At 41.9% G+C, this 25,194-nt stretch overlaps 1 protein-coding gene across 1 annotated transcript in view; it reads right to left on the bottom strand.

The window, feature by feature from the left end:
- Positions 1-25,194, bottom strand: part of LOC136871754 (chitin synthase chs-2) — a 286,502-nt gene that overhangs the window by 222,942 nt on the left and 38,366 nt on the right. Inside the window, exon 3 of the mRNA XM_067145304.2 lies at positions 23,447-23,691. Within this exon, the coding sequence (XP_067001405.2) occupies positions 23,447-23,691 (245 nt within the window). The remainder of the gene's footprint in view (positions 1-23,446; positions 23,692-25,194) is intronic.

Genomic DNA, 25,194 nt, shown 5'->3' with positions numbered 1-25,194 from the left:
CCTATATAAGGTGGGTGCATATTGTAGCGTCAGTCATTAGTTAAACGGAAGCTGAACAGTGAAGAAGTCTACGAGATGAAGAGGCCTCAGTCGGTCAGTCAACGAGTGTGAACGAGAGATGGAGAAGACTCAGTGAGCCATTAATCATTGGTCATTGAGAGAGTGAGGCCAAAGTTAGTTGGTCGGTTACTTAGTTGAAGACACGGACGCAAGGGCTTACCATGGAGTCAGAGAGGGATACCACCTGCTATGAGGTAATACCATATTAACTTACAAAGAAGTCAGATGATATGGAGAAGAAGCAGTCACAAGGATGTATCACCAAGTTAGGCGTGACACATCTACAGTAAACACCAGATCAAAGGAATACGTCGTAATTACACTCAAAGTGTTGAAGGTATAGTCAAGTGAATCAGTGAGGGAAATATTTCGTATAAATTGTTAAATGTCCGGTCAAGAAGAATTCAAATTCATGCCTAGTTTCTTTCAGTTGCAATGTCATAATTTCATATTCTCATATGTTTTATCGCAACAAGACTCACTATTTTTCATATATTATTTAAAGAATATATTTTGTTCTATCAAACGAATTCATAGTTTTATTTCAATGACAGTAAAATATCTTAACCTCAAAATTAATGGGGAAACCGAACGCCAATCTCCTTTTCCCAGAACTTATATGGTATATTGTCAAAAGTAAGCTTATTACCCCACACCCTGTTAGTTGTTAGTATAAAATACTTACAATGTGGCGCCCAACGTGGGGCTCGAATAAATTCAGAATTTGTTCTGAATAACAGCGTAACATAGGTTCATTTTAGGAGGAGTATGCACATTTAAGCCAACGGAATTATAATCGGTAAATGTTAGGAGTGTAATTTGTGATATACCGGCTGGTATAGCTGCCCCTATTTTTCCCAAATATATGCAACCAGCTAGGACGTAAATGCCTCCTAGTCCCATCTTGCGCAACACCTTACAGCAATGTTATGTGCAGTTAACCCGATGTAGACTTCTCCGCACAATGGAAAAATGGTACAAGAGGCAGTAAGTGAGGTCCATCTCAAAAACACTGTACCATTTTATGTAGAGCGGTGTCCAATACTCTACTAATTTTTACGAAATGTTACTATACTGTACAAACCATAAACACGCCTATAGCTGTCGGTAGAGAATTGCGCACCTGATTGGTCCAAGAGGCCATTTTCTTTTGATAGAAAGGGCGGTCGTGGTATCATAGAAAACGTGATAGGGTAAGACCAATTACAGACATGTCAATGCACCACCATTTTGTACAGTCTCATCACATCGAAATTGATAGAAACGTGTTTTGCACTGTAGTTTATAATCTGTGGCACGCAAATGCTGTACAGCAGATGTGATAGCTTACGCCATGTAATTACTACCGTTAGAGCGATCAAAAAGGCATAAAACGGGACCATAAGGCTGTAACTCATCAGTAACTTGTCGAAGCGGGAACTTCCGCTCTCCTCGTGAATACAGAGTTACAAGGATGGCGCTTGTACGTTGCAAATAGCTGCGCGGAATTACGTATTGAAGACGTACCTCGATAGGTTACTTGAAGTAGGAAGGGTTCCAACCATTCTTGAGTCATGCATTTTTTAATGTCATTTCGTATTCGCCTAGGCATCGTTTACGAAGACCTTTCTGAAGTCTCCGATATTCTTCTACGGAAGTTATAATAAACAGGTATCATAAATATCGCCACATACGCACCGATTGTGAATACCACATGAAACATAACGCTGGACTCATTCAACCAAGTAACGCGTAGAAAATGGTTGCAACTATCTGGGCGTAAGAAAGGCGCGATTCTTTAGTTCACTGTGGTGTTTGCACATTCGAGTTCAGAACTTTTAACATCAACGATCAGTATCGAAGCGATAGCCTAGGTAATTCCATTAGTACAGTGCTACGAGACCAATTCTTTGTCGCCTGCAGTGGCTACATGGCACCAATCGCAGCGAGCATACGATATGTTAGCAGGCATTTAGAGTTCGAATCTAGTTACGAGCTTTTCAATTTTATTTTTATATTATACTTGTAAGGCCATTCGTAATAAATATTTAACGTTCTTAAGTCTCAAAAGTAATTTGCCACCTTTACAAAGAAAGCATACATACGAAAGGAATAATAACATGCGACTTCCATATGGCAAACGACTACAGGGAATGAAGCGCAGTGCACGTGTGGTCAACATCTGACCCACGCATTCAACCAATCAACTGCGCACGTTCGACTCGAAGACCAACTAACAGCGGTCTACACTTCATACGTCGGGAACATGAAACAGAATATCGTAATCCTAGCAGCAACGTGTTAGCACGTACTGTTCGGTTAGCACGAAAGCAAACATTATGTATTCACGTGATGATTATGTGAATATGGTACTACTTTATGGAGAAGCAAGGCAAAATGCACGGGAAACCAGACGCTTGTATCAAGAACGATTTCCTGGACGAAGGCTGCCAACTGCAGATACATTTCGACGTGTTGAAAGACGGTTGCGTGCAACGGGGTCATTTCATACATTGCCCCCCGTTCGGGATGCTCCAGTGACGTCTGGAAATAACGACGAAGCTGTTCAAAATGCAATTGCACACAACGCACACACAAGCTCATGGGCCATAGGAAATGAACTGAACATCAGTCATGTATCTGTACTGCGAATATTGCACCGCCATAAATTCCACCCTTTCCATCAACAGCTGCACCAGGAACTTCACGGAGATGACTTTCCAAAACGGATAGAATTTTCGTAATGGATATTACAAAGAGTTGAAGCTGATGCGAATTTCTTAATGGACATTCTCTTTAGTGATGAATCCAGATTTCACAACAACGGAACTGTTAATCGTCACAACTTCCATTACTGGAGCGTTGAAAATCCTCACTGGATCAGGGGAGCTCGATTTCAGGTACAATGGGGCGTCAACGTGTGGTGCGGGATACTAGGTGACAAGATAATTGGACCATATTTCTTCGAAGGAAACCTCACGGGACGACGCTATCTAGAGTTTCTTCTTGAGTACCTCCCACTCTTATTGGAGGATGTGCTCCTTATGACACGGTTACGGATGTGGTTCCAGCAGGATGGAGCTCCCCCACACTGGTCGTTGGCAGTACGGAACCACTTGCATAGGACATATCCTGGACGATGGATTGGATGAGGTGCTCCGGTCACATGGCCGGCTAGATCACCTGACCTTACTCCACTCGAATTTTTCCTCTGGGGTTATTTAAAGGAAAGAGTCTATGAGCAGGAGCCTGAGAGCCCGAATCATTTACGGCGGCTCATCACGGAAGGCTGCAGGCAGATTCCACCACATATGTTGCAGCAAGCAAGAATGTCTCTCCTCCACCGTGCTCAGATGTGCATTAACAAAGCAGGTGGTCATTTTGAACATTTGCTTCATTAATCGAATGGCCATGCATAAGCCCATCGCACCGCTGTCGGTACAATCTCACTTTATTGCAAATAGCTCTTTTAAGAGCTCCTTAAAAAACAAACATAGCTGAGTACCTGCAATATGAGAACTGATCATGATTTAGATTTGTCGTCAACAACACGACTCTCACGAACATCAGATGATGATGATGATGATTGTTGTTTAAAGGGGCCTAACATCTAGGTCATCGGCCCCTAATGGTACAAAATAAGACGAAATGGAAGGACATATTAAAAGTCTAAAATTATCTACTGACCAGAATGTAAAAACGTGAGAACGAAGAATGAATGGATGGACATGAATTTAAAACAATCAGTGGTTGCGACCCGCAATGTCTCACATGCACATAAACAGACGTGACAATATAGTATTACTGACCAAGGGACTTCTGCTATAGCATAACACTGAATCGATTATGCGTGCAGTCAAAAGGGGGTCCTAAATCGAATTTGTCGGCCCCTCATAACGGTACTGATCGCTAGCAAAATAGAACCATGGTATTTGTTCTGTTGCGGTACTAATCAAAAGGAGCAGAGACTTGCGGCATTCCACACATTATTGTACTACTCGGAGCTTATGAAATTCGACCTATAATACAGACCTATGTTTTTTCTCACTTTGCGGCGCCATTTACAGGCAACGCAAACCTATGGTGTTCATCACATAAGAGTACTAACCACAGGGACCTCTCCCTATCCCGTTGTGTTCCTCATATAGTGGGTACTAATCATAGGCAAGGCAGAACCATGGTAGCTATCATCCCATGGTCCTGCTCATATGGTGGTACTAATCACAGGTACTGCAAAAGCTGACCGCGCAGTGCTCCTGTGTGCTACTAATCACAAACCAATTTCGTACCTAATGTAGTGGTACTACGCACAAGTAAAAGCAACCCTCGGTGTTCTCCGCGTGGTGGTACTAATCACAAGTAGTTTCATGGTTCTAATACAATCAACCCTTGGTCGCCCCTTTTAGTCGGCTCGCACGACAGGCAGGGGATACCGTGGGTGTATTATTTGTCTGCCTCCCCACCCACAGTGGGTGTGTGTTTGGTCCGCGAGAGGTATTTTATTTCCCTCAAGTCCGCCGGCAAGCCGGTGAGGACCCCCCTATCCGCCACCTGGGACGCGCCACGTGGGAGTATCACCTCTCCCCCTGCTACGCCTGCGTAGCAGGTTCGTGGCTCACGAACATCAACAACGCAATAAAAATATTCGTCGTACACAGGACTCGAACCGCCTACTAACGAACCCCGGTACTCTCCTCTAACTTTTAGCAAGCTCGGCTATCACGGGTTGCTGCTACTTCTAGTCATTCACCAATAATCTTCTCTGTACAGGACGTTTCTGCGACACATAATTTTCACGATTCTTTACCATCAATCGGTATTTTATCATTAATGCTGATTTGCTTGACACGAATAAACGAATTATGGAAAGCGTTGTAAGAGCAGACATTGTACTGAGTAGTCAAGGTCAATATTTTTAGGTTCGACTATAATCTGCGGGTTCCATAAAACTGCGTGAATAGGGGCAGCTGTACCACCCGGTATATTTGTATTTTGGGGATATGTCAAGGGATTTGAAGAGGGAAATTAGTTTGAGATCGCGTACTATCACTAGTGAACCAAAGATTGACAAGGAAGACAATAACAGGTCATGTGACGACGAGGTTGTTGCTTCTATGAACATCCAAGGTGAAATTCAGAGTAGGGAGCAGGTGAATACGATGGAAGCTTCTGAGGTAATTCAGGAAAGGGCAGAAGTTTAGAAGCACACTGAAATCCAAAAGAAAATCGCAGGGGGAATGAACCGAGATTTTTAATTTTTTAAAGGCCAAAATGACCGAGCTCTACGAAAATAATAATAAACATATGGAAGAAATGATTGGTAGCAGTAACGAAAATTTTAATGTGATCGATGATAAAATAGATAGGTTAAGTGAATCACTAAATTCTAAAATAGATACTAAGATAGTAGAGGTAACTGGTCAAATATGCAAGTTAGAAAATAAGTTTAATAAAGAGTGTGTTGACTTTGGAGGAGAAATGGAGTTGAATCGGAGCGATCTTCATACTCAAATTGAGCATGCCAAAGGAACACGTACAGATAAGATCGTACTGTTAAGTAATAAAATTTCAAGTAATCGGGAAGAAATTCATGTGGTAGTAGAGAAAAGATTGGACAAGCTTTACAATGCAGTTGGGGAAGATACGAGGAAACAGGTTAGTAGTATCGAACACATTGAAAGCAAGCTTGTGGAGGTCACTGAACTACGGAACGAACAGGAAACGCTATCACAGCAGGTGAGAGAGAGAGGGGTAGAATTGCAGGAAGAAGTGAGAATAGTGGAAGAGAATGCTGAGAGCGTAGCGGAAGAAGAAATTGTGAACTGCCAGGGAGTGATAGGAAGGAAATTAGAGGTGAGTCGGCGGGTGAGGTGATAGTAGCGAGTGGTTTGTTCAGTAGGGATCGTGATTTAACCAAGTTTTCTGGAAAACAGTTCAGTACTACAGGATTTGTAAAAGTAGTCGAGAAAAGATTTGCAAGTAAGTTGAGGAATAATGTTATTGAATGGGAATACGTGCTGGAAATGTTGTCTACTGTTTTTATCGGTGAAAGTAAAGTATGGTTTCGAGTGTACTGGGATAATATGTCTAATTTAGGAGAATTGAAAGACAAGTTCATTGATAGGTTTTGGGAGGAATGTGTGCAAGGGCGCGCGCGAAAGAGAGAGCGCATGATGGCTGGGGAAAGTAGTATAGTAGAGAGAGGGGGGAAATGTTAGCCGTGTATCAGAGGAGAGGTGGTAATCCTGATGAGCAGAGAATTAATAGTTGTGTCGATGGTGATATGGGTCAGAGGAGTAACCAGAGAGAATCGGAAGATGGGAGGCGTATGGATTTGTGTTATGAGAGAGAGGGTCAAAGGAGTAACCAGAGAGAATCGGAAGATGGGAGGCGTACGGATTTGAGTTATCAAAGAGACTATGATAGTCTGAATATGAATGTTATCCAGGTGTCGAGTCAGAGTATTTCAGATTCACAGGGAATCGGGTAAATTAAGTGAACAGTCCGAAGGTAGAAGATGAACTGGTATTTAGTATAAGTAGTTATGTAATGAAAGTAGATTTAAGAGTATAGTGTGATTGTGACCGAAGTAATGTTAAGTGAGATATTTAAGTAGTGACGTAGTCTTAGATAATGAAGTAATTAATGGTAGCAGTAAGGTAGACGTAAGAAGTGTTCTGTTAAGTGATGTAAGTACTTATAATACTGAGAATATGATGTTAGTAGTGAGGTGATAACTCCGACGATAGAAATTGTGATACGAAGAAGGTAAGCAAAGGTACTATTAGATATTATAACAGCCGTTGGGCAAGTCACAGTGAGTAAATAAGATGATAGCGGTACCAAGCACGATTGAATATAATTGTAAGTTTCAGCCATGCCTTATTGTACCCAAACTTGTGTATTCAGTCATTTTAGGAGCTGACGTGGTTGCAAATCATGGAAGTAGAATAGACTTTAATTTAGGTAGTGTGTGTTTGTTCTAAAAAACTAGCAAAGAAGTACGTGTTAATTATGATGGTCTGAGGTGAGTGTTTGGGTAACGTGTGTTCTTTAAAGATATATGAGAGGTAAGTGAAGGTGTTCCTAGTGAGAGGAAATGTTAGTGTGTGTTACGTGTCTATAACGAGCAGTATCCGAGGGATAGTCGGTATGAGGCAGTGACGTGAGGTAATTTGAGTGAATTACAGGAGGAGTAATTGTGTTCGATGTTAGGTAAGCATCGAGATGTATTTAGTGGTAAGTGAGGAAGAACACGTATATGAACATAAATTTGTAGTACATGACCATTCATCATTTGTGGGAGGTAAGTACCCCATTCAACTTAAATATGCTAGTGACGTCTAAGAACAAATAAACATTATGCTGGATTACAGAATAATTGAACCATCTTGTAGCCATAGTATTGATTCTTTAATTGTTGCTGCCAAGGAGGAGGTGATCTATTGAGATATGTAAGTTAATAAGGGCAAAATTGATTCAGTTTGAGTGACGGAGTGCTATTCAGAGTTCCATTTCATCATCAGCAGAGGCGGGAAATATGTTGAAGTTATTCTTTTGTATCAGGGGTATTTCACTATTGTGAACCGTATCGGGAAGTGTGCATATTCCTTAAAAGATCAGGAAGGGAAGATTGTCGGTACTTACAACATTAAGAATTTAAAGAAGTACTTCACGTGAGATTTGTTGAGATAACAATGATTAATTTTAGTGAGAAACTGGCAAAATAAAACTAACATCTGCGATTTGCGTGTGAACCAAGTGTTGTATTGGTGTATTGGAAGAATAAGTGCTACATTGTCATGTACTGTGTGACAAAGAGGAGAACAAGACATTGGACAGTTATCTGTGATGACAAAATGCAAGAAAAGTTCTCGTATAAGTGAATTTTCACAAAACGTTTTCATATGTAAAAAAAGAAGAATGTAGTATAATCAATTAAAATTATTTGTATGTGTTTAAGCAATTGCTATACTCTTGTGAATTGTATGAGAGAGACAGAGAATAGGACACTGGACAGTTATCTGCGATGACAATGTGCGAGAAAAATTCTCATACCTTTGATATTTTATAAAATATATGGATGTAAAAAAAGAAAATTATTGTTGTATACTCATTTAAAGTGTTTAACTGTATCAGTGTTATACATATAATTTTGTTCATAAATCAATCAATTCTTTGTTCTTCGATTTATTTATGAGGGAGGCGAATTGTAACGGTTCAAATCCCGTTACAAGATGATATCTCTATTTTTATTAGTTTATTATTTATCTGTATTATTATTATTATTATTATTATTATTATTATTATTATTATTGTACCGGGCGGTACACCTCCACGCCGCTAATTTAAAATGTGCGCCAATTGAAACTCCTCTGCTGGAGGAAGTCTGAACTTTATCTACGGTATTAATTTTCTACTTTCTCAGAAGATGTCACTACCTGGAAATTTTGGAGTTTTTGAACTGTGTCATTTTCGACGTATTTTTGTTTTGCTTGTAGTAAGAAGTGTGAACTTTCTCTTCTAGAGGACACTACTGAAGATCAACAATAGTGCACCCTAGTGCGGAGTGAAAGAACTGTTTTTTTGGAGACATTTTGAATTCAAAAGTTTGTTCTTTGCTAAATTTCTTTCAGTCATTATTTAAGTTGGCAATATTATCCCTTTCTTTCCCCTTGTTTTGTATCTAGCCAATCCCGAATTTCTTGAATTAATTTTCCACCAATTAGGTGTTTCTTCTTCATATTGTGTAGGGGTTTTCTTGGTTAGCCAATAAAGTTTTTGTGGGAGGGTGTTCTCATTCCCCAAACGCCTCGAACTTTCCGCGAGAGTATATAAACTGCTGATTTTAGGGTCTCCGGGCCACTTCTGTTCCATCTTTCAGTGTGTAAAGTACATAGCAGGGGGCGGGAAGCGCCTCTTTCGTCGGCAGCGGTCAACAACAAGGTAATGGCCGATTAATAACTTCTTTCTTTGCTAGCTCAGCAGTTTAACTCTCGGGGCGGGTCCGAAGTTGTTCCATTATGTAACCTTCCTTAAAATGTAAAGAAACTTGTATCTATTCTATCTTTTAAAAATCATATTGGGATAGAGAGTGCTTAACCCTCTCGAGCTCCCACTCATATTGCTTTGAGGTGAACTTATTTTTTTTCTCTACCTAGTCTTCTTTAACGTAATGTAAATTGTTTCCTTCTTAAGTCACCTCTGTAGTATGGGATTAGCCCTTGTATTAGTGGCCTAGAGCCAGATTAGGTTTTAAAAAACAAATGCATTAGGAGAGCAGATCGCCTCCTCTCTAATTGTTATTTTGGAGGTCATGTAATTACCCCTTTTCATTTAATAGACCTCAGTAGGTTGGGTATGTTACCCCTGTGTCTATGTCCTGAGAGGACAACTTGAAGGTGGAGTTTGGTGTGGCCTTTGAGAGGCTTAAAGTTTGAGAGCGTGTGGCTCTTTCTTGAAAATTAAGTGTTGTATGCCTCGAGGAGGCCTTTCTGTGTAATTTGGGGCAAGTGCTCTTGAACATGAATGGGGTTTTCTGCCCCTCTGGTAAAACTTATTTTGGAGTAAAGTTGGGCTAATTGCCCTAGAAGTGTGAAGTCGGGGCGCGAAGCCCAAATCCAGTAAATATTGTAACTACATTTTGTTGACTTGCTACTCTGTACCTGCCGTACTTGTTATTTCTTTATTTTGAAAAGAAAATATAACCTTGTTAAATTTTTAAATTAATTTTACTTCCGTAGCTTGAGACCTGTTCACCACCCCGCACCTTCTTTCACCTCTAACTACCACGGAAATCTCCGTAACAAGTGGTAGCAGAGCGTGGTTGAATGGGTCTCATTTTAGCCCCTTTTGACGGCTAAACATTGTTTTGTTCCGAACTCTAACCATTTTCTCAGTTGCTGGAATTTTTTGAGTTTTTCAAAATTGTTCTGCCATCATGCCCGGCCCTCGCGATGTTCTCCATCTTAACTATTTGCGCAAAGAGGAGTTGATCTATGAGTTAACTATCAGAAATGTGCAATCTGGAGGCACGGTTGCGATAGACACCAACAAGCTTAGAGAGTCCCTTGATTTGCCCATTTCCATCCCCAATTTGGGAGAGAAAGAAATTGACGACTCTCTTTCCACGATCACCGAGAATACTACTGGGCTAGCATCGGTAGTTAGTTTTTTTGACGAAAATGATCCTTCTCCTAATCAAATTAAGCGTGTGCAAGCCAGGCTATATCATTTTTCAAATAGAGTTAACGATCTGTTGTCTCTGAAGTTGAATGACGTTCAGAGGAAGGAAGCTAGTACGTTGCTTGAAAGTATTTCTGAATTATCTAGCAAGGTCACTCAATTGTTAACTGGGGAAGTTCCTCCCAAAATTGATCAACCCACCACGATGAATGTAGGTAGCGAGGAAGAGCCTCCTAAGGGAGAAGCCAATAGGATAACCGTTGCCGCTCAAACTATCTCTGCCCCATTGGACAACGAGTCGGAACGACGTGCATCGTTGAGTAATATACGTCCTGAATTAACTTCCTTGCCATTGAAACCTTTACCTACTATGTCACCCGGGTTTAGCAGCTTGCCTCATCCATTGGCAATGTTGCTCAGAGGTATCTCTAAGTTTTCCGTTAATACCACCAGTGAAGTAATTTCATTTTTAAGATTTTTAGTTGAATTTCAGGACCATGCCCTTGTTTTTTCTCTTTCCCCATGTCAGATTTTGCAAATCATCTATCCCTATGCAATTGGGATTCTCTCCGACAAAATAGTACGAGCCATCGCCGAGCAATCATCTATTGAGGATTTCCACGCCCACTTGCTAGCTAACTTCATCCCGGCTAGGGCCAGGTCCTCCCTTATTCAGAAGTACTATTATCGTGTACAGCGTTTGGATGAAAACTTGGCAGACTTCATCCAAGATATTAAATTCTATACTAGGGTGTTTGCCCTTCATTTTCCTGAAGATCAAATTGTACAGGCTATTGTAGAAGGAATTTCACCATCCTATAGGTCATATTTGTGTTTCGCGGCGTGTCCGCAAACCTTCTCTGAACTTGAAGCATTGGCCGTCTCAGCGGAAGGAGTTAGATACGCCGATTCCTTGCGTGTCGCGAAAGAACCCCCTCCTTCGTTTAGTAATCCTCGGCCTCCACCTCGCCGACCAGTCACACCCCGTAAATGTTATGCTTGCGGGTCGCCTGACCATCTTCGCAATAAGTGTCCATTGATCAAAGATAGTAGGGCAAATAAGGGAGCTGGCTCATCACAAGGCTGTTTTAAATGTGGGGTTTTCTCACATATCGCCAAAAATTGCCCAAATTCAAATAGCACCCCCTCCTGCTCAACTTCAGGTGCAACTTCCAACAACAATCAAAAGTGACTAGTGGCTTCGGCTGAGTCGACTAATCCATCTTCCCGAGGCTCAGCCCCTGGCAAACTCGTCGTAAATTCAGGGAATGTTCAATCTGCAAATCTATCTTTTGAATGCCCCAAAGAGTGTCTTAGGATTGCGGCGGATACCCCCGCACCTGTTCCTTTTCTTAAGATTGAGTTGAATAACGAGCCTATAACCGCTCTATTAGATTCAGGCAGTGTTTGTTCAATTATTTCGGACCAGTGGTATTCTAAATTGAAGTCTGTTTGTAAACTACCTGACTATGGCTCATCTACTGTTCAATATGTTTCGGCTAATTCATCTCCATTAGAAATTCTAGGTTCTGTACAGGTCAAAATTCGTATTTTTAAATTTACATGGAAAACCAAATTGTTTGTGGCTAAGCACCTGTCTTGCCCCATCATATTGGGAGCTGACTTCATTTCTCACACTGGCCTTGTGCTCGATCTTCAGAGTAAGTCGTGCACATTCAAATTTGCTTCCAATTGTAAAATTCCCTTGTTAAAGTGTAATTCTGTATCATGTTCATCTATTTCGCCTACCCAGGATGAGATGTTGTTAGACCTTAGACATCTACCTGAGGAGCAGGCTGATAGTATTCGTAAATTATGTCAGTCATTTCCAGAGGTGTTCTCTGATACTCTTGGTGTTACTGACCTTATTGAATACAAAATTGAGGTCACGGATTCGATTCCTGTCCGTTTTCCACCTTATAGACTATCTCCACCTAAAATGAAGGCTCTGAAAGAAATCATCGATCAGATGTTGAAGGATGGTATTCTTAGGCCCTCTAAGTCGGCGTATTCTTCGCCTATTTTTCTAGTCCCGAAACCCCAAGGAGGCTTCAGGCCTGTCATTGATTATAGGGCTCTCAATCGGAAGGTGGTGTTGCAATCCGTGCCCCTTCATGACCTTCATTCTTGTTTTTCATGGTTTCGCAAGGCCAAGTTCTTTACTATCTTGGACTTGAATCAGGCCTATAATCAAATTCCCCTAGCGGAAGAGTCTAAACATCTTACAGCGTTTGCCACGCCTGGAATTTATACGAATACAACCGCGTGCCTTTCGGGCTCGCCACGGGAGCAGCTGTACTCACTAGGCTGCTAGATAGGGTCTTCTCCGACATCAAATTTGAGTACTTGTATCACTACTTGGATGATGTCGTCGTATTTTCGGAGACATTTGAAGAACATCTAGATCATCTGCAAGAAGTTCTCAATCGCCTTCGTAAGGCTGGGTTAACTGTCAAGTTGTCCAAGGTTGCCTTTGCTAAGCCCTCTATGCCATTCCTAGGGCATATTGTGTCACCTGATGGTGTTGCAGTCGATCATTCTAGAACACAGGCCATCCGTGATTTTAAACCTCCCAAGGACGTTAAAGGTATCGCCAGATTCATTGGTATGGTCAATTTCTTCAGGAAGTTTATTCCTAACTTCTCTGATAGAGCGGCGCCCTTGAACCTTCTTCGTAGGAAAGACATCAAATTCGAGTGGGGACCTTCTCAACAAGCCGCTTTCGAAGATCTTAAATTAGCTCTCTGTAATGCCCCTGTACTTGCTATGCCTGATTTCTCGAAGAAATTCATCGTCCAAACCGACGCGTCGTCGTCAGCAGTAGCTGCAGTCCTTCTTCAAGAGACTGAACTAGGGAGGCGACCCATCGCCTATGCATCTAGGACTCTATCGGCTCAAGAAGCCAAGTATTCTATCTATGAGCTCGAAGGGTTGGCAGTCTTATTTGCCTTAGAGAAGTTCCGTCTCTATCTGGAACATGTCAAATTCGACCTGGAGACAGATAATCAAGCCTTAAGCTGGGTCTTAGGTAGGCCGCGTCGTACTGGTCGTATAGCCCGTTGGGCCATCCGTATTTCTGCCTTCCAATTCGATGTCCGGCATATCAGAGGCACCGAAAATGTTGTTGCTGATGGACTCAGCCGAATGTTTTCCAACGACGTTGAGAACCATGAACCGGTCGATAGTTCATCTCCTCCCGAGTCCATGCTATCTGATGTTAATGCCATCTTAACAGATGCTCCCATGCTCTTTAGGGATATCGAGAAATACCAACGTGAAGATCCGACGCTGGCTCCGATAATGGAAACCCTTTCTTCTGGGGAACATGTTGTCCCTTATGTTCTGAGGAATGGTGTTTTATGTTGCCCTTCGAGGCATGATAAGATGATGAAGGTTGTCGTTCCAGCTGTTCTTGTGCCTATGATCTTCAAATACTATCATGAGACCCCATTAGGGAGGCATCTTGGAATCTTTAAAACTCGTGAAAGATTCGTGAAAGGTTCATCTGGAAGGGTATGGACGGTGAAATCCGAGAACTAGTAAAAGCTTGTAAATCTTGTTTGCTTAGTAAACCAACCATGTCCACTAAGGTAGGCCTTTTGTCTTCGCATCAAGCGTCGCGCCCCATGGAACGCCTGTATATTGATTATGTAGGACCCTTCCCCCAGTCAAAGGGAAATGCCAACAAGTTCATCTTTGTATGCGTAGATGGTTTTACAAGATTTTCCTGGTTATTTCCGACTAAGCTGGCTACCGCTCAGTCCACCATTACTTGCCTAAATTCTATTTTTGCTTCTTTTGGTCCGTGCCAATATATTGTGTCTGATAATGCTAAGGCGTTCACATCAAATCTTTTTCGTAAATTCTGTTTTGACTTGTCCATCTCTCATGTAACTACTTCTGCTTATTACCCTCAACCATCTCTGGCTGAACGGGTTAACCGTAATCTCAGGTCCGCGCTTATTGCCTATCATCATGAAGATCATTCCAGGTGGGACACGTCCCTGCATTGGTTAGCTTTTGCTTTGAATTCGGCGGTTCATGAATCACATAAATTTACTCCAGCCTCTTTGATGTTCAAGTTTGTTCCCAACACGCCGCTCTCTAACCTCTGGTCCCTGAGTGACATTCTACCTGAGACAATAGATCCGGACAACATTAAAGATCTTTGGAAGAAGGCTAAAGCCAATCTCACAGTGTCTCATGAAAAGGTTAGGGAAAGGTATGATCGTGGACGGAGACCCACCCCTTTGAAGGTAGGTGACCAAGTAATGGTCAAGAATTTTGTTCCCGCGGGCAAGCTTGCCCCCAGATTCCATGGGCCGTGTGTCATTCTCGATTTCCTTATGCCGGTTATGTTGTTATTAAGCAATCCAGCCACCGAGAAGATATTCAGGGTTCACCTGTCACAGGTGAAACCGGTGTAATTTCTGGGTTAACTTGCTTCATATAATCGTGAAAGGAATATGAAGGTTATATATATATATATTTTTTTTTGAGTTTCACTTTTAAGGCTTTCTGCCCCTTCTCTAGTATTTTGTTTTATATGTAAGCATTTTTGTGAAACCTGCCCCGAACCATTAAACTGCCATCCTGTCCTTGCCACGGCCATTACCACGCTCCCGTCTCCTGCTCCACTACACTCAGTGGCTCGCATCTGAAATGAATTTCTGCACGCCGCTGGCCCCTCAACCTCTCCACAAAGCCTGTGCCCTCAAAAAATGATGATGGTCCAACAATTCTGCCGCCTAGCTTTAATGTTTCAGTGCCCCCGCAGCCGCGCGGCGCCGCGCTGCGACTGGCTTAGAGGAAGGGCCCCCTCGGTCCCAGCGAGGACGACATGTGCACGGCGAGCCGGAGCCCTCCTCCCGGCCAAGGCTGATGTGCGGCGCACGACCTGCTACTTGCCCGCAGCCTGTATATGTTCACCGCGGGCGCGGCGTGCTTCAACACCACTGCTCCCCTCATAGTGCGGGCGAGCGGTATCTCAGGGTACTTGAGGGGTCCGAGCGGCCGCCTTTGGATGCAAGCTGCAACGGCCGGTCTGGCCATCCAACTTAATCAACATCAACTATATGGACATTCCAGATTAACTTTACTACCTTTTCTTGGGTATTCTACTGCAATATTTGGTGGACTTAGAAAATTTTCCTCAACTTTAAAAACTAAAGTTTTCCTTCTGAATTTCTACAAACATAAAGACTTTACTTCGCCTGTCACAACAAAAATTTTGAAACTGAATCAAACCACATTAAGAAAATCCTATAAATACTTGTGCAATTAATCTCCATATAAACATCAAAACTTGAAACTTGTTTCCAAACAAATTGCCAGTGTCACCCCTGGAGGAACTTTTGGGGGGGGGGGGAGGTCTGTACCGGGCGGTACACCTCCACGCCGCTAATTTAAAATGTGCGCCAATTGAAACTCCTCTGCTGGAGGAAGTCTGAACTTTATCTACGGTATTAATTTTTTACTTTCTCAGAAGATGTCACTACCTGGAAATTTTGGAGTTTTTGAACTGTGTCATTTTCGACGATTTTTTGTTTTGCTTGTAGTAAGAAGTGTGAACTTTCTCTTCTAGAGGACACTACTGAAGATCAACAATAGTGCACCCTAGTGCGGAGTGAAAGAACTGTTTTTTTGGAGACATTTTGAATTCAAAAGTTTGTTCTTTGCTAAATTTCTTTCAGTCATTATTTAAGTTGGCAATATTATCCCTTTCTTTCCCCTTGTTTTGTATCTAGCCAATCCCGAATTTCTTGAATTAATTTTCCACCAATTAGGTGTTTCTTCTTCATATTGTGTAGGGGTTTTCTTGGTTAGCCAATAAAGTTTTTGTGGGAGGGTGTTCTCATTCCCCAAACGCCTCGAACTTTCCGCGAGAGTATATAAACTGCTGATTTAGAGTCTCCGGGCCACTTCTGTTCCATCTTTCAGTGTGTAAAGTACATAGCAGGGGGCGGGAAGCGCCTCTTTCATCGGCAGCGGTCAACAACAAGGTAATGGCCGATTAATAACTTCTTTCTTTGCTAGCTCAGCAGTTTAACTCTCGGGGCGGGTCCGAAGTTGTTCCATTATGTAACCTTCCTTAAAATGTAAAGAAACTTGTATCTATTCTATCTTTTAAACTTCATATTGGGATAGAGAGTGCTTAACCCTCTCGAGCTCCCACTCATATTGCTTTGAGGTGAACTTATTTTTTTCTCTACCTATTCTTCTTTAACCTAATGTAAATTGTTTCCTTCTTAAGTCACCTCTGTAGTATGGGATTAGCCCTTGTATTAGTGGCCTAGAGCCAGATTAGGTTTTAAAAAACAAATGCATTAGGAGAGCAGATCGCCTCCACTCTAATTGTTATTTTGGAGGTCATGTAATTAACCCTTTTCATTTAATAGACCTCAGTAGGTTGGGTATGTTACCCCTGTGTCTATGTCCTGAGAGGACAACTTGAAGGTGGAGTTTGGTGTGGCCTTTGAGAGGCTTAAAGTTTGAGAGCGTGTGGCTCTTTCTTGAAAATTAAGTGTTGTATGCCTCGAGGAGGCCTTTCTGTGTAATTTGGGGCAAGTGCTCTTGAACATGAATGGGGTTTTCTGCCCCTCTGGTAAAACTTATTTTGGAGTAAAGTTGGGCTAATTGCCCTAGAAGTGTGAAGTCGGGGCGCGAAGCCCAAATCCAGTAAATATTGTAACTACATTTTGTTGACTTGCTACTCTGTACCTGCCGTACTTGTTATTTCTTTATTTTGAAAAGAAAATATAACCTTGTTAAATTTTTAAATTAATTTTACTTTCGTAGCTTGAGACCTGTTCACCACCCCGCACCTTCTTTCACCTCTAACTACCACGGAAATCTCCGTAACAATTATTATTATTATTATTATGTCAGCATTATTATTATTTTATCTATGAAATTATTACTATTATTGTAATTATCATTCCTATTCAATTCAATTTTGCAATGCTTGTCGCTTGCAGGATTGTACTTAGATATATGCATATATACGTATGTGTAGAATAACACTCAATACATGTACAGTGAGAATTGTTATATATCAGATGTTGGATATGGCATCGTTACATTGTGCAATATTGCTGGCGATTCTGCCAAATCATTGCTACGTCATGGCTACGTCATCGTGAGCTTTTAGCAATGCGCTCAGAGACTCAGCCGCCCCAGGGGATTTCACCATTACATGTAATACTTGTCGCATATGTGGGAGTAGGTCATTGTTATTTCTGGAGATTACGTAGGTGTGCCATGCTGTACCTATATAAGGTGGGTGCATATTGTAGCGTCAGTCATTAGTTAAACGGAAGCTGAACAGTGAAGAAGTCTACGAGATGAAGAGGCCTCAGTCGGTCAGTCAACGAGTGTGAACGAGAGATGGAGAAGACTCAGTGAGCCATTAATCATTGGTCATTGAGACAGTGAGGCCAAAGTTAGTTGGTCGGTTACTTAGTTGAAGACACGGACGCAAGGGCTTACCATGGAGTCAGAGAGGGATACCACCTGCTATGAGGTAATACCATATTGACTTACAAAGAAGTCAGATAATATGGAGAAGAAGCAGTCACAAGGATGTATCACCAAGTTAGGCGTGACACATCTACAGTAAACACCAGATCAAAGGAATACGTCGTAATTACACTCAAAGTGTTGAAGGTACAGTCAAGTGAATCAGTGAGGGAAATATTTCGTATAAATTGTTAAATGTCCGGTCAAGAAGAATTCAAATTCATGCCTAGTTTCTTTCAGTTGCAATGTCATAATTTCATATTCTCATCTGTTTTATCGCAACAAGACTCACTATTTTTCATATATTATTTAACGAATATATTTTGTTCTATCAAACGAATTCATAGTTTTATTTCAATGACAGTAAAATATCTTAACCTCAAAATTAATGGGGAAACCGAACGCCAATCTCCTTTTCCCAGAACTTATATGGTATGTTGTCAAAAGTAAGCTTATTACCCCACACCCTGTTAGTCGTTAGTATAAAATACTTTCAGTAGGAATGGCAAAAGACAGTCGTAATGCAATTAGAGGCACAGTAGCTGCAGTAGCTACAGCGAAAAAAAGAACCTATAGTCGGGTGCAAGCCAAGTTGCTTGCAGTACTATTATGTACAGTGATGATTCTTGTAGTATCATTTACAATTCATGATATTTATGTCATATAACCCTAGCATTCCATAGTAGAATTCTCATTGTCTAGAGCGAAAAGTAGCTGGATGCATTGATTCAATTGGCCAATCATAGGTAAGTAAGTGTGTAAGGTGTAACATGAGCGATTTAATGGAATCTGGGACCTGTCCCTTCTGTGTATTGGGGGAACTTGCACAACGGTTTGCTGTGCTGGTTTCAGGGGTATGAGTTGTCTAGACGTAGGGGAAATGGGCCCTTGCTGATCCGGAATCGGTACTTGCCGTGGTAGATGATATGACTGAAGAAGATTCAAATGTCCGATTCTATCATATCCTGGGGTTGGTTTAGGAGGCAAATCCTTAACATTAACTTGAGTAAACTTCCGCTTTCGCGGAGCTTCAACAGTTATTGGAGATGCCTGTGCAGGAAGGGGAGGCAAATTCTGAAGATTATCACTTGGAGCAAGCTGTGTGGGATATAAACGGGATGCACCCTCAGAAAATGAGATATTCTCTAAACACATTAATTTCTTAATCCCTACTTGTCGCTTATGTACCGCGCACTCGGTAGAACCCGTGACATGATGGAGGTTGCAATGTAAACATTGTAGTACATTAGACATGCAGTCAGCTGTGGCGTGGTTCAAGGCACAGTTCCGACATCGAAATGAGGAAGACTGACAATTGCGTATAGTGTGGTCATATCTTTGGCATTTAGAACAAATAATCGGATAAAAAATGAAGGGAGTAACCTCTAATGTCACTTGGAAGATAGAGACATATTTTGGGAGGTTTTGCCCGCCAAGCACAATTTTCACTGATCCCGTAGGCACATATCCTACTTTACCATCTTGTAGGGTCTTTCGATTTAGTCTCTGTACAGAGTGCACCTTTATTTCGCTTTTGATGAGGGCTAATATGCCAGCTTCAGCAAGATGTTTATCTACACCTCTAATGATCCCAATACGAAAGATGTTTGAATGCGGTATGAATGGTTGGAGCCTATGTGATACAAGAAAAGTGCTTTGCAAAAATGTATTTGCATGTATAACAGATTGAAAAGTAAGTTGTATTCTGTTTCTACCTTTGGGCTTAATAGATTGTACCGGAAATTTACTTTCATCCGTGAGTCTACCTAGCACCATTGGGTGCAAGTTACCAATGTTATTAGAACTTTTTGCTGAGACAATTACTATATACGGTCCTGGATGGTTAATTGGGTAATATGAGTCACACTTAATGTTAGTGGTATTGGAAGGTGAATCATCAGAGTTACAACGGGTGGTATTATTCAACACAGAGGTCTTCAGGAGGCTATTTGACGAAAGTAGATCCATATTCACTATTTCTTCCCGCCCTACATTTGAATTAGGTGCAGGATCAGGCTCCTCGTCGCCACCACTTTCACTATTCATACTGTCACACACCGATGCACCCTACGAATCGGCAAGAACAAGGTAGAAAGTTCGAGAACCGACACGATATTACTCAATCGCACTCGCGAAACCACCTCAGTACTCGAAGGAGCAAACGGGACTGACTGACATCTTCCAATTAACTAGATGCTTGTTGCCGGTATGTCTTAATCTTATCGCATAGTCATGGAGATCACGTTGGGGTCACCAAAATGCTGGGAATAACACTAATATTTCAAGTAATTAACTTGTCAGTACCGGTACTGATTGTTTCTTACGACCATGTTTTATTTATACTATATTTTCGCCAGTAACAAAATATTAACGAGAACCGTAAAAGCACCCAGTTTATAACAATGGTTAAGCAATATAATACAGCACTACAAAACAGAAAAGAACATGTTAAATCTAAACAAACTACCATAACTTTCAACATTCTCTTCCCTAACATATTTTTGCAATTGAACCATTCACATTATCTCGAAATTTTTTCTTTGTTTTGCAAGATGTCATATTCAGTAGAAATAATGTTTCTCTCTGTAGCGTTCCGTTAGCGCTGTTAAATGCCATCCTCGGAGGCCTGGGTTCGATTCCCGATAGTGTCAGAGATTTAAGAATGGTAGGAGGGATGGTATCTATATAAATTGGCACATGCAGCCAGGATTGTCAGATACCTGAAATTAAAATACGGGCCAGATGTGCGATCGAGATCAACGGGCTCGTATTCTACAAGTTTAAACTTCGTTTCAAAATGATGCGCTTATTATTATCTTGACATCATAGTGCAGTTTATTAATGGATCCCTTAATATTTATACATAGACTGAAACTTACAGTGCCGAGCAAGTTGGCCGCGTGGTTTGGGTCATGTAGCTATGAGCTTCTATTCTGGAGACGATGGGTTCGAACCCTACTGTGGTGACCCTAAAGAAGGTTTTCGTGATTTCCCATTTTACACCAAACAAATGCCGGGGCTGTAGCCTGTCTTAAGGTCACGGTCGATTCTAATCTTAGCCCTTTTCTAACCCATCGTCACCGTAAGACCTGCCTCTGTCGGTGTGACGTAAAATAAATAGGACAAAACTTAGTTTATTTCATTATTCGTACCAGTTCTTTCAATTTCAATATATTTTTAATTTCCTGAAGTGCTGTTAAAAGATTTTTGTCATTATTAGCAGTTTCATTGAAGAAAAATTTACAGAAAGGAACAGCTCAGACTAATCAAATCAACAGAAAATAATATTTCTCACAGCTGACAATTTTTCTCGAGCATGCGGTGGACTCGGACTACCTTAGGTAGCTGTCCACTATCACGCGTCTTATTCGCCAGGATGGACAACCCGAGAATTGCAAACAATAAAATTTTATAAAACTATTTTTAAAATCTACGAACTCACTAGACACCAAGGAGTGAAGAAATGTATCTTCTTTGAAAGAAAGAAGAAAAGCTCTTGGTACTTAACAGAGGTGGAAACAGTGGCGTATTTCGCTCGAGGTTCAAAATACGGGTCAACTGTCCGGGACGCGGGACATTTAACAAGAATACGGTACTATACCGTAATATCCGGGACGTCTGGCAACCCTACATGCAGCTAAACCTGAAGCTGTGTATCTGAAAAGAGCTGCACTATCTCGGGATGTGGACACGAGTTCCTTTCCCAATCCGTTTACCGTCCAGGGTTGTTTATTTCCTCGGACTCAGCGAGGGATCCCACCTCCACCGCCTCAAGAGCAGTGTCCTGCAGCGTGAGATTTTGGGTCGGGTATACAAATGGGGAGGAGGCCAAGAGGCCTCACCCGCCATGCTGAAGAGGGCCCTTGCGGCGGATGGAAAGATTAGAAGAGACAGAAAAATAAGAAGGAAAGAATTGGCCGGGGCATTAAGTTAGGTACCACCCCGGCCTGGAGAAGAAGTGGGAAACCACGGAAAACCACTTCGAGGATGGCTGAGGTGGGAATCGAAACCCCGCTGCTCAGTTGACCTCCCGAGGCTGAGTGGACCCCGTTCCAGCCCTCGTACCTATTTTCAAATTTTTGGCAGAGCCGGATCGAACCCGGGCCTCTGGGGTGGCAGCTAATCACATTAATCACAGAGGCGGACTGGACACCAGTTTACTAGTAGAAATAATAACAAGATAATTTGGTCGTTCTTTTACCACTGAAGTTCTATGACATTCCTTAGGTAATTGTAATTGATAAATGTCCGTTCACCAGAAGCGTTTGTTATCATGAGACTGTTATGAATACTCAATGCTGTCACGACATTTGAAAATATACATTGCACTTTGTTTTTTTTTTAAACGTGTCTGTATGGCACCGAAGGAAATTTGGACAGTAAAACTGGTCGCTAGGGACATCCTTTAATAGCCACTGCGCCACTGCTGGGTGCCAATGGAATGTGATTAAAATAATAAAATATGAATAAAATAAAATACTTAATGGCCTCACTCTTGGGCGCCATTTGTAATATATACCACGTTTTACAAAAGTTTTCTCACATGCCTATATAGACCTCAGCTTACCCCTACTCTCTCATAATGCGTCTAGGTTCATCCTGGCCATCCAGTCACTAGTGGAAGGTCCTCTTGCCATACCAAGACCACGCACCGAACCTCTTCCGGCTGCCAAGACAATAACATCAAGGCCACGTCGTCGGAATCTGGGCTGTTCCACATGACTCACGAAAACTTTCCGAGTTGTAAATAGCACTGTTTTCCCATCCGCTTGTACAAAACAATTTACTAATATTACATGTGAAGACCTTCCAGCTTAAAGTATTAAGAATAAACATACAAATGAAATAATAATAATAATAATAATAATAATAATAATAATAATAATAATAATAATAATAATATTAATAATATCTCTTAGTTGTGAATACAGTGCGAGGGTGTGATATTTTTATTAATCACAAACTACGGTAACACAATTCGAGCTGTATGCTTCATGAACTGTATGGAAGGCAAGTGCCATTCGCAGGGCGGACGTTATTTGAAAGAAACTCAGCTCGCCACTGTAATTCAGAAACTACTCGCAAATTTGTTTGTACACTTATCCGCAGTTCACATAGCCACACAGTTTACTAAATTTGACCTGCTGTCTTGGGGCCCCTAGGATGGCGGGACCCATAAGCGGCGGTGGCGGCCTACTCTGCCTATTGGGTAATCCGACACTAGAAATAATTCAAGAGTTGACCGAGAAAGATGTGATTTGAAGTACAAAAGTGATAATCTTGGCACAATTAAAGGGAAACAATGCCAGACTCAGCTAGGGGCCCCTAGTCGCACATTTGATCGCATTTAATCGCGTTTTACGGCAGCTACATAGGCACAAATATTAAATTATTTAATTTCTTTTCCCGAGTTTCTCCCGATAATTTGGGGTCAATAGTTGACGCTAATTTTGCCCAGTTTAACGGCTGGATGCCCTGCAGCACCTGCCACCCACCCCACATGAGAGAGGTAATATCGCGTGTCTCTGTGCTGGTTAGAAGTGTTGTGTCCTGCGTTGAAGAGATATGTATTAGGACAAACAAAAGCAGCCAGTCTCTGATACATAGCAATTAACCAGATGCGGCTAAAATAACTGAACCGACCGGGAACCAAACCTGAGACTCTCTGAATTGACTCAGCCTGACAGTAGTAAGTGTAACTTACCGAGGACTTTGTTGCAATACGGAAGGATTTTGTCTTTCTTGAGCTGCGACGTCATGAAGAGCGTTGTGCCTTTCGCAATGACTCCAGATACCAGTACAATGATAAACGTTACCAGGTACGTGACCACCTTGAGCATTTTGACAGTGATTTCCACGCATCGTTGGTTTGCCATGGAACCACTGTCTGTCTTTGGTGGTGGATTCCGGAACACGTCCCATCCTTTAATTTCCTGGATAACACGTTGGCTGAAACACACAAGAAAATCAGGAATGAAAATTAAATTCTAATCACATCAACATTATGACCGATATGATAGTACCACCGCCGTCTCGATCCTCTTATATTGCCTGCTCTATGCCACTAGTTTAACACAGGAAGGCGCGACTACCAATATTTCTCCAAGTCGCCGTAAGAGTGCAGCAGTAGACGCACAATCTTGGCTGTCAGTATGGGGTGTAGCATTGTGTTATTGGAGCATGAATGTGTGTGAAAACCTGAGTTATTCCGTACAATGAGTAAACGTGTTTGGTCACTTCCGTTCGTACATGAGATATTTTGTATAGAACTGTGAAATGAATTAATCATGTTATGCTTATAGATATTTCAAAAGTGATATTAAGGTGTTGGTACTTGTTTCTTCCTGTTCATGCAAGGCATATTTTTCGTAGAACTGAAACTTCAGATACTTTCCCCGAAATATTCAACACTTGTGTACCATTTTGCCAATCTCGGCAAGGTGGTTCGCAGCCAGAAAAGGTACGACTCCATGAAATACCGTCTAGAAGGGAATTAAGAGAAAAGTGGCTGTCAGCTTTATCTCGGCAAGGGCCTATTGAAGGAAGAAATTTGGATATCCTCAGATTACCCTCGCGTCTGTGCCTTTACAACTTATTTCAGAAGGTGATGGAGCCTCCGCGGCTCAGGCGGCAGCGCGCCGGCCTCTCACCGCTGGGTTCTGTGGTTCAAATCCCGGTCACTCCATGTGAGATTTGTGCTGGACAAAGCGGAGGCGCGACAGGTTTTTCTTCGGATACTCCGGTTTTCCCTGTCATATATCATTCCAGCAACACTCTCGAATATCATTTCATTTCATCTGCCATTCATTAATCATTGCCCCGGAGGAGTGCGACAGGCTTCGGCAGCCAGCACAGTTTCCATCCTCGCTGCTAGATGGGGGCTTCATTCATTCCATTCCTGACCCGGTCGAATGACGGGTTTTTCCAGAAGGTGAATAAAGCCGTGGAGGATAGTGGATTCCTTGTGATAAGAACTGTGACGGACAATCACAAAACAAACTCTTCATGTTTAGACATTTTGGACAACCTCAGATATCCAGACGATAATATTCCAATCAAACTAGGAACAGGAAATCAAATTCTAATTTGCGGGTACTAGGTTCGTGTTGTTAAAGAGAGGATGGAGTGTGACATTTGTTTCAGCAACATCTCACTGCCTAAAGCTTCGACACCGCTAAATGGAACTGATTATACACTGACTGACAGAGCAAATACAACACCAAGAAGGAGTGGTCAGAACTTTATGCCAATTGCAGGGTAGACTGACGTCACTGAGGTATGCTCATGATGTGAAATGCGCCGCTGTGCTGCGCACGTAGCGAACGATAAATGGGACACGGCGTTGGCGAATGGCCCACTTCGTACCGTGATTTCTCAGCCGACAGTCATTGTAGAACGTGTTGTCGTGTGCCACAGGACACGTGTATAGCTAAGAATGCCAGGCCGCCGTCA

This window comes from Anabrus simplex, chromosome 4, assembly GCF_040414725.1.
Source record: "Anabrus simplex isolate iqAnaSimp1 chromosome 4, ASM4041472v1, whole genome shotgun sequence".
NCBI lineage: Eukaryota > Metazoa > Arthropoda > Insecta > Orthoptera > Tettigoniidae > Anabrus > Anabrus simplex.
This window is presented reverse-complemented; position numbering and strand designations above follow the sequence as displayed.